Genomic DNA, 10,597 nt, shown 5'->3' on the forward strand with positions numbered 1-10,597 from the left:
GAACAATATGAACAGCTCCGTCAGTAAGTGAACCTCATTTCCATTACACTGATTTTTTTTTTTAAATTCCTCATTCTTTCACTGATAAGATGAAGTGAATATTTTGCTTCCCCTGGTGTAATCCTGAGCAGGGTGAATCTTAGAACCACTCATTATCAATTTGCCAAGACCCAAGCCATTAATTTCACTGGTCACAAAACAGGTAAATAAAAAATGTTATGCTAAAAAAGTTACATGCCTTCCGCTGTGACAAAAAACACTAACATGTAATTAGAAGATTCTAAGGCAAGAAGGGACCGTTGTGACCATCTAATCTGACCTCCCCTATAATATAGGCCATAGAACTTCCAAAATAATTCATAGAAAAATATCCTTTTAGAAAAGCATCTGATCTTGATTTAAAAATTGTCAGTGATGAAGAATCTACCATGATGTGGTAAATTTTTTCCAACTGTTTATTACTCACTGTTAAAAATTTACACCTTATTTCCACTCTGAATTTGTCTAGCTTCGATTTCCAGCTACCAGATCAGTTTATACCTTTCTCTGATAGACTGAAGAGCCTATTAAATATTTGTTCTCCATGTAGATATTCACAGACTGTAATCAAGTCACCCCTTAACCTTTCTTTTGGTAAGACAAATAAGACCCTCAGAGCTCAGTCTATCACTATGAGGCATTTTTCTAATACTTTTCTAATAATTCTCATGGCTCTTCCTGAACCCTTCTCCAATTTACCAAATCTTTCTTGAATTGTGGCCACTAGAACTGGTCACAGTATTATTCCATCAGCTATCGCACCAATGCCAAATATGGTGGTACGGTAACTTCTCTTCTCCTACTTGAGATTCCCCTGTTTGTGCATCCCAGGGTCCCTTTAGTTCTTTTGGCCATCGTGTTACACTGGGAGCTCATGTTCAGCTAATTATCTACCAAAACACCCAAATCTTTTCAGACTCACTGCTTCCCTGCTCAGTCCTCCTCCTGTCATTATGGCCCACGTTCTTTGTTCCTATATGTATACATTCACATTAATCCATATTACAAAACAGTGTTTATGCCCAGTTTACCAGGTGATCCAGATCGCCCAGAAACAATGACCTGTCTTAATTATTTACCACTCCTCCAGATTTGTGTGTCATCTAGAAATTATATCAGTGCTGATTTTATGTTTTCTTCCAGGTCATTGATAAAAATATGAAACAGCATAGGATGAAGAACTGATCCCTACTGGAAACACATCCGCTTGATGACGACTCCCTATTTATAATTACATTTGAGACCTATCAGCCAGTTTATTATTAATTTAATGTGTGCCATGTTAATTGAATATAATTCAAGTTTTTTAATTAAAATACTTAAAATAAAATTTGTGATCAGTCATTCTAATGAGTAAATATCTCATATGGAAAGTACAGCGTGGCTTTTGGATAACTGAGAAATGGAATGGCATGATAATGCAAAAAGCACCACACAGACAGGAATTTCAGTAATTGTGAGGCTGTCCTTTAAACTGAAAGATACTCTCTGGTAAGCTGGAAAAGTACGTTATTTTTATCCAAGCTGTCAGTTTGTGGTGGTTCTAAAAGCTATGATTACCCAATTGGGTTTTCATAACTCCCTAAAAAAAATTTCAGATTGCATTTTAGAATTGCAAAATGGTGTTCAATATCCATTAGCATTCATAGTAGTGAATATAAATGATGTGCTTTAGACCTTATGTTTGGTCAGAACTGTCCTATATCAGTCATGTAATGAATGCCATACAGTACCCATTGCCACAAGTAAGGCATTCACTTCAGTAAAGCTTTGCCTTGGCTTGTTTGTTAATTAATTTGTAAATATTCTTGTATCAAAAGTACACTGAATACTTTGTTTTTAGTAATTAAATACGATAATGAGCTTAAAATGTGCTGCTCCAATGAACAATTTTATCCTCTGTAAAGTCTAAGAACCCAATATCATCATACAAGCAGGCAATCAGCATTAAGCATTTTAACCATATTTATAAGAGCCTTTGAAGCTGATCAGTGATGGGTGACTGAAGTGAGAGAAATTGAGAAGATAATGTTTTTTCACTCAGGCTGCAGGAGCAGCAACCTCTTAATGATTCCTGGCTGAAGACATGTTAGCACGTGGACTTTATGGATGGGGAAATACTACAAGATGCCAGCCATTCCAGCCTGCAGTGGATTAAGAGGTGAGGCTCATCCCATGATGCCCTCTCGTTAATGCTTGCTCTGCAACTCTACTGTGCCTATTCTAATTTAGGAAGCCCACTCCTCCTTTCCCCAGTCAGTGGACCATGCTATAAGTCCCTCCTCCATCCCACTAAATTTCAGTCTCAGATATGTTACAAGTGCAACCATAACTTCGCTTGTGCACCCCACCTGGTTGTGCTCCAGCTCAGTCTTCTTCCTCACAAACAGCTCTTCTACAATTATACCTGCTTCCTTCCTTTCCATATTCTCTAACATCCAGCCTAACTACAGGTGGTCACCTCAAGATCTTAATCTCCCCTTTGTGAAAAGCCACAAAACTGGCTAGGCAGGTGTGTGCGTGTGTGAGAGAGACTGCCCCAAAATCCATGGTGAGAGTTATATTATACTAGTTATAGTAAAGATGTTCCATTCCCTCTAGGTTTACTTACTCTTACGCTGACATGAAATCTTTATCTGTTGCATTCTTTAATGGTGTTTAGAGGCAGTACCAATGAGTTTAAAAAAAGATTGACACTCTTGAAGTCCTCTGAACTTGGAATTTTGCATTTTTTGCTAGTTTGTTAATTCTTTAATATATAAAAATAAGATCATCAATAGACTAATTATCCATTGCATCCCAAGTTAATTTAGATGGATTATGGATATGGATTAATATGGATTCTAACAAAGAGCCTACTTAAAAATAGACTTTATGCAAAGGAATCCCCACTGAAAGGGTGGAAATGTGAAACAACACAGGATCAAAGGGAAAAAGCTTACAGGATTCTTGAGTTATGTGGAGCTTAACTGAAATAGATTAATTTATGCTAGCACTCTACATACTTACATGGGATGGTTCTCAGGTAAAGATTGTCTCTGATCACCTGTTGGAGTTTATGGTCTATTGAGCCTTTCTGGAACTGCAAGCTCAGGTAGTGACGCAAGTCTTTGTTGATCACTTTTCCTTTAAAATATAAGAAAATGACAATGAAAAACTTGCAAAAAATATTTAAGATGATGCTCATATCAACTAATCTGCATTTCACTGCAGTAAACATCTCTGCAAAATCAAAAATAGAAAGGAAACTACAAATTAGTTTATTCAAAAGCACTAGATTGGTCAGAAAAGCTGCATGCTCCCGGGGTCAGATCCTCAGCTGGTGTAAATTGATGTAGCTCCACAGACTTAAACTGAAGTCAATCGAGCTACGCTTTTTTATAACCAGTTGATAATCTGGCTCCTGGATTATAGGATTTTCACCAGTTCTGTTGACATTGAACAAGAGTCCCTGTGACAAGACTCACCCCTTTTAGGCAGGACAGATGAAATGTTAAGACTTTAAAACTTTACTAAAAGCTAAGAGCAGAATACTTTTAGCCAACCCATATTTATGTGTCAAAGAACATGTAAACCCATGAAGAAGCATAAGCGCAACATCAATCTTAGTGTTGTCTGCCGCCAACGGTCAGAAAAATATAGGTGAAGTACTAAAGTGCTAAGGATTACTGGCCACAACAGATGTGGTGCTGGCTAAGGACTACTGAAATTCCAAACCATTTTAGGAGAATGGCTAGAATGAGTAAAATGGTTTACGAACTGAATAAAAGCATACAGCGTATAGTTTAATGAGAGACTACTGCAGGATAGCATACAAAAAGGACTGGCATACTGGGCTTAAAAACAAACACACATCTTACAGTGCTTGCAACTGCTTCACATGCAAGTAGTGGAGAGAAACTGTACAATCCAGGCATGTGACTATATCATCAACTGAGAACCCAGCTGGAGATTAAATGTTGCCTGCATCACCAATGTGTTCATCACTAATCAGAAAATCATGTATGGTTGTATTTATTAATCCACAAATAATAAAGCCAGACATTTTATTTCAAATTTGTAAACTGTGTCTGGAAGTCTTAAAATTATTGTTTTGATTTGCAAGCTTTTATCTTGCACCCTTGGATTTAGCTTCTTTATTTGATTTATTGATTTATAAGAAAATGGATTTACAAACCCTGATGAAAATTTACAAATCCCACTTTGGATCGTAAATCCTATTAGAGATTTGCAAATTGAAAGAAAATAAATACAAAATACAAATTTTTGATCTACTAATTCTCACAGGATTCTAATGACTGTTCTGTAAAGCCTGTCCTTATCAGGTTTTAAAAAAAAACCCTAACATTTGAACTTAGTCCCTACCATTAAAAACTCCATGTGCGCTTCAGCAGCAGTTTCTTATTTTGTACTGGGAGATGCCATGTGCAGTGACTCTCAAAGCCCATAGTTCAAGAGCTACCCATTACTGCAGTCCAGTGGTTAGCTCAAACAGTTAGAAGTAGAAGAGCTCCACCAAAGTTGGAACCACAACAAAAATGTTAACTGTCATCATAGTGATTCCATTTCAAAAATCCTTATAGCATACATGTCCCAACCATGACAATTGGGGGGTGTGAAAAAATTGAATACAGAGTTAGAGATCACCTGAAATGTAATAGATCAAATCGTTTGCAACTAGAGACTGTTAACCATGTGCTTTGCATACCTGTTTTCGGTATCTAATGGGATAACTAGCACACGGATTAAGGATCTGAATATTGTGGCCTTTATGCTTCTGGCAGATTACAACAAATGGCACACATTTAAAAAAAAAATTTCCACACCCCCCCTTTAAAGGTCATTAGCTTTCTACTATGCAAATGGATTTTTCTGGAGTACCTTCTACTGATTTATCTATGTTGACAGATTTTTGCAGTTTAAAACATAAAAATGGTTAAGATAATAAAACTGTGTTTGGAAATCATTTAAATAATTAACGCTCTCTCTACAAAGCTCTCTTTATATAGTATTGTTGCTGTATTTGGCTGCTGCAATTGAGAGAATCAGATCTTAATAATTAGAGTAGTGAAATATATAATAATCAAAATCAGCTAGTCACGTTAATCATGAGAGGCAGCTGTTGCTGTAACAGAGTGAGCCCAGGTCAGGGCAAAAGAACTCGTATTCTATCCCTAATTCTCATCATCACTGACTAGATCAGTGGTTCTCAACCAGGGCTACACCCCCCTGGGGTACACAGAGGTCTTCCGGGGGTACATCAACTCATCTAGATGTTTGCTTAGTTTTACAACAGATAACGTAAAAAGCACTCATGAAGGCAATACAAACTAAAATTTCATAGTCAGTGACTTGTTTATACTGCCCTATATAATATACACTGAAATGTCAGTACAATATTTATATTCCAATTTATTTATTTTATAATTATATAGTAAAAGGAAGAAAGTAAGCAATTTTTCAACAACAGTGCACTGTGACAGTTTTGTATTTTTATGTGATAATGTAAGCAAGTAGTATTAAGTGAGGTGTAACTTGGGGGTACACGAGACAAATCAGACTCCTGAAAGGGGTGCAGCAGTCTGGAAAGATTGAGAGCCACTCAACTAGATGTGTCACCTTGAGCCACAAGCACTATGTATGTGTTATACCACTTGCAAAAAGGCAATAATATTCCTCAAAAGTGCTTTGAGATCCATAGATAGGCTAAGAAAGTGCTGTTAAACTGCCAAGTATTACATTACAATTAAATAAATATTGGTTGATAGAACCATGCCCCAAACCCCATTAAATCATGCAATGATAACACTTCCTATTGGAAGTAAGCAAATAGGTTAAGCATCTAAACTAGATCAATTTTCAAATGGGATCCTGCATTCGTGGTGTTTAAGTATTATGTTACAGGAAGGTTCTTAACAATTATTCCTTTGTGACACTCCTGTCAGGTACCATTAGCAAACCTGTCATATTGCCAGATAACCACTGCTCCTCTAGCACACAAATAACTGAGCCCTTGTTTTACTGCTTTAATCCTCTGAAAGAAGGGTACAAAGCAATCTATTGTACGCTGTCATCTTCAGAGAAAGCACACTCACTTGGGTTCAGTGAGCTCTGCAAATTAAAGTTATGTACTTCATCAGAATGTCCAAATCTTAGAGTGGAAGAATTTAAATGATCATTTGTTTTCAAAGGCTATAAAAAGAATGGTATATGGAGGCATATGGCACAATCACAACAATAAAGGCACTGAAACTTATACTTATGAGTTTCTTTGCAACTTACAGTACATAACGTGAACCTCTGGACCTAATAATGTCACCGGAAATTTTCACAATCCAAACAATACATCAGATGATACATAAAATTAACTCTTTAGATTATAAATTCTTAAGGGAGTAAATGTTGTATGTGCTGTATAGTGCCAGCACAATGGGAATCTGATTCTGATTTGGGACAAAAGGTTCTGCAGCAATTAGGGCCGTCGATTAATTGCAGTTAACTCATGTGATTAACTAAAAAAATTAACTGCAATTAAAAAAATTAATTGTGATTAATTGCACTGTTAAACAATAGAATACCAATTGAATTTTATTAAATATTTGTGGGTGTTTTTCTACATTTTCAAATATATTGATTTCTATTACAATACAGAATACAAAGTGTACAGTACTCACTGTAGATTAGTTTTATTACAAATATTTGCGCTGTAAAAATGATAAACAAAAGAAATAGTATTTTTCAATTCACCTCATACAAGTACTGTAGTGCAATCTCTATTGTGAAAGTGTAATTTACAAATGTAGATTTTTTTTGTTACATAACTGCACTCAAAAACAAAACAATGTAAAACTTTAGAGCCTACAAGTCCACTCAGTCCTACCTCCTGTTCAGCCAATTGCTAAGACAAATAAGTTTGTTTACATTTACGTGAGATACTGCTGCCTGCTTCTTATTTACGTCACCTGAAACTGAGAACAGGCATTTGCATGGCACTTTTGTAGCTGGCATTTCAAGGTGTTTACGTGCCAGATATGCTTAACATTCAAATGCCCCTTCATGCTTCAGCCACCATTCCGGAAGACATGCTTCCATGCTGATGATGTTTGTTTAAAAAAAAATAGCGTGTTAATTAAATTTGTGACTAAACTCCATGAGGGAGCATTGTATGTCTCCTGTTCTGTTTTACCTGCATTCTGCCATATATTTCATGTTATAGCAGTCTCGGATGATGATCCAGCATATGTTATTTGATTTACGAACACCGTCACTGCAGATCTGACAAAATGCAAAGAAGGTACCAATGTGAGATTTCTAAAAATAGCTAAAGCACTCGACCCAAGGTTTAAGAATCTGAAGTGCCTTCCAAAATCTGAGATGAACTGGGTGTGGAGCATGTTTTCAGAAGTCTTAAAAGAGCAACATTTTGATGTGGAAACTACAGAACCCAAACCACCAAAAAAGAAAAGCATACTTCTGCTGGTGGCATCTGACTCAGATGATGAAAAAGAACATGCATCAGTATGCTCTGCTTTGGATCATTATCGAGCAGAACCCATCATCAGCATGGACGCATATTGTCTGGAATGGTGATTGAAGCATGAAGGGACATATGAATCCTTAGCACACCTAACACGTAAACATCTTATGACGCCAGTTACAACACTGCCATGCGAACACCTGTTCTCACTTTCAGGTGACAATGTACACTAGAAGCGGGCAGCATTATCTCCTGCAAATTGTAATCAAATCTGTTTGTCTGAGTGATTGGCTGAAGTAGGACCAAGTGGACTTGTCGATTCTAAAGTTTTTCATTGTTTTGTTTTTGAATGCAGTTATTTTTTGTGCATAATTCTACAATTGTAAGTTCAACTTTCTTGCACTACAGCTTTATATCAGATGAAATTAAATATACTCTCTTTTGTTGTTTACAGTGCAAATATTTGTAATAAAAAATATAAAGTGAGCACTGTACACTTTGTATTCTGTGTTATAATTAAAATCATATATTTGAAAATGTAGAAAACTTCCAAAAATATTTAAATAAATGGTATTCTATTATTAATCGTAAAAACAAAAGGAGTACTTGTGGCACTTTAGAGACTAACAAATTTATGTGAGCTCACGCTGTAGCTCACGGAAGTTTATGTTCAAATAAATTTGTTGATCTCTAAGGTGCCACAAGTACTCCTTTTCTTTTTGCGAATACAGACTAACACGGCTGCTACTCTGAAACCTATTATTAATCGTGTGATTAATTGCAATTAATTTTTTTAATTGCTTGACAGTCCTAGCCGCAATACAAATAAACCACCACCACCATTTCAAGGGATATTTTCCAAAACTAATATTTTTGAATCCCTATTTATCTATAGCTAATATTTAATAGGCTCAAAATTTTGAAATACTTTTAAACAGCTGTAAAATAAGAAAAAAAAACAGTCATTATACAAAAAAAGAAAAGGAGTACTTGTGGCACCTTAGAGACTAACAAATTTATTACAGCATAAGCTTTCGTGAGCTACAGCTCACTTCATCGGATGCATTACTGCAGAGACAGGAGGACTTTCTACTTTTGGTGAGTTAACACTTTGCTAGTTCAAGGATAATAATTCTTAGTGTGTCATCGTGTGCTGTCAGTATTAAAAAAGGACACACTCAAAGTTGCCTGGAAAAAGGGTGACTGATTAGATATAGAAAATAGAGCACTGGAACAGGGAAGGCTGCAATCTTCCTTCCAGAAGAGAGCCAAGGGAGGAATTATGGCTATGACTGCAGCACAAGAGGGCTGAACAACAAAAAGTCCAGAGCACTATCACACATCTATAAACCACATTTTACTTGTGTATTTAAAACCAAGAAACAAGAAGTCCAAAAGAATGAGGTAGAGAGGAAATCAGGTTAATGTAATAGCGAGGTTATTTTTAAATCGTAGCAGACAGGTCAATTAAGAGTGATTTCTAAGTGAGGAGGAGGAGGAAAAAAACAGCTCTGCACATTTCCTTTTCTGAATGCAACATTAATCAAGAATTTATATGAAGATTCAAAATGTCACACAGTTCTCAAGATGCTGACAAAAATATATGCAGGCAGAGTATAAAATATGGCAAAAAAATTTTTTCTTGAGCATTCAGTCCACTCTGCATAATCAGCAGCAGTGTTCTTAATATTCCATCAGTAAAAACTTCAGTTTTTCTCAGCATCTTTTACTTTATGATCACAGAGTGTTCTATCATTATGCAGAGCTACATTAATGCAAAAGTGCTCTCTATTTTAAGGCTAGATTTTGCTCTGGTCTCAAAGTGACCCACATTTCACCCAAATGGACATTCCTCACCTTATATTTAGTAAAACAGAATATAGTAAACTGTTCCCGTTCTACCCCTAGAGTTCATCTACTGTAGACCTGGATTGTTTCTTAAATGTTAAGGAATACACACTGTACATTTGTTTGGTATTAGTATACAAGTGCCAGTTCTTTGATCATGTTCCTACTTTGGAGACAGTGAATGTAAAATTCACTGCACTTGTGAATTAGCTGGCCATAAAGATTCCCCAGCATGCCTCAGTCCTAGAACTGAAGAGGCAAGATGACTCTCAGATCCAAAGGAGGTGTATGATCAGAGAACATCTGTCTGAATATCTGCCTTGTTAACATGCAAAAGTGACAGCATCATTTCATGTACGCAGTGTTATAGCTGTGACAGTCCCAGGATATTATAGAGACAAGGTGGATGAGTTAATATCTTTTCTTGGACCAACTACTGTTGGTGTGAGAGAAGCTTTCAAGTATAAACAGAGCTCTTCTTCAGGTCTCAGAAACTTACTCAGAGCTCTGTGTAAGCTCGAAAGCTTGTCTCACCAAGAGAAGTTAGTCAAATAAAAGGTATTACCTCACCTTGTCTCCCCAGCATCAGTCAATCTCAAAAGGAGGCAGAAACCATTCTTCCAGTCTGAGTGGAACTAGGGCAGGCACAAACTGAAAAAGGTAAATTATCTGCAAATCTTTCATGTTCAAGAGAAAGCCGACTAAACAAAGGAAGAGCAGTCACATTAAAATTAAAATGCTGACAGTTTGGTGGGATAAAAGCATATCCCAATTCAATTACTCCTCTCAAAAATAAACTGAAGAGGAGATCCTGTAGGCACTGACATTTGATTTCACAGGCTAAGTACAGTATTAGGCCAGAAGGAAAAGAGCAACGAGCACATTTTCAGACCTTACCAGGTCATCCAATTTTGGTGATTTATTACAATTTAATGAGTAAAAAGAAAAGGAGTACTTGTGGCACCTTAGAGACTAACAAATTTATTAGAGCATAAGCTTTCGTGACCTACAGCTCACTTCATCGGATGCAGTTGGTGGGGGGGGGGGGGAAAAAAGCTTTTTTTTTTCCCCACCAGATGCATCCGATGAAGTGAGCTGTAGCTCACGAAAGCTTATGCTCTAATAAATTTGTTAGTCTCTAAGGTGTCACAAGTACTCCTTTTCTTTTTGCGAATACAGACTAACACGGCTGCTACTCTGAAACCAATTTAATGAGTGTTGTGGGACCTTTAA

At 36.5% G+C, this 10,597-nt stretch overlaps 1 protein-coding gene across 5 annotated transcripts in view; it reads right to left on the bottom strand.

The window, feature by feature from the left end:
• MAGI3 (membrane associated guanylate kinase, WW and PDZ domain containing 3) overlaps positions 1-10,597 on the bottom strand; it is a 198,248-nt gene that overhangs the window by 86,063 nt on the left and 101,588 nt on the right. For all 5 annotated transcript variants that reach the window (XM_043500625.1, XM_038379478.2, XM_043500623.1 and 2 more), the window contains exon 2: positions 3,049-3,165. In XM_043500625.1, coding sequence (XP_043356560.1) covers positions 3,049-3,165 — 117 coding nt within the window. The remainder of the gene's footprint in view (positions 1-3,048; positions 3,166-10,597) is intronic.

Source organism: Dermochelys coriacea, chromosome 21 (assembly GCF_009764565.3).
Source record: "Dermochelys coriacea isolate rDerCor1 chromosome 21, rDerCor1.pri.v4, whole genome shotgun sequence".
NCBI lineage: Eukaryota > Metazoa > Chordata > Testudines > Dermochelyidae > Dermochelys > Dermochelys coriacea.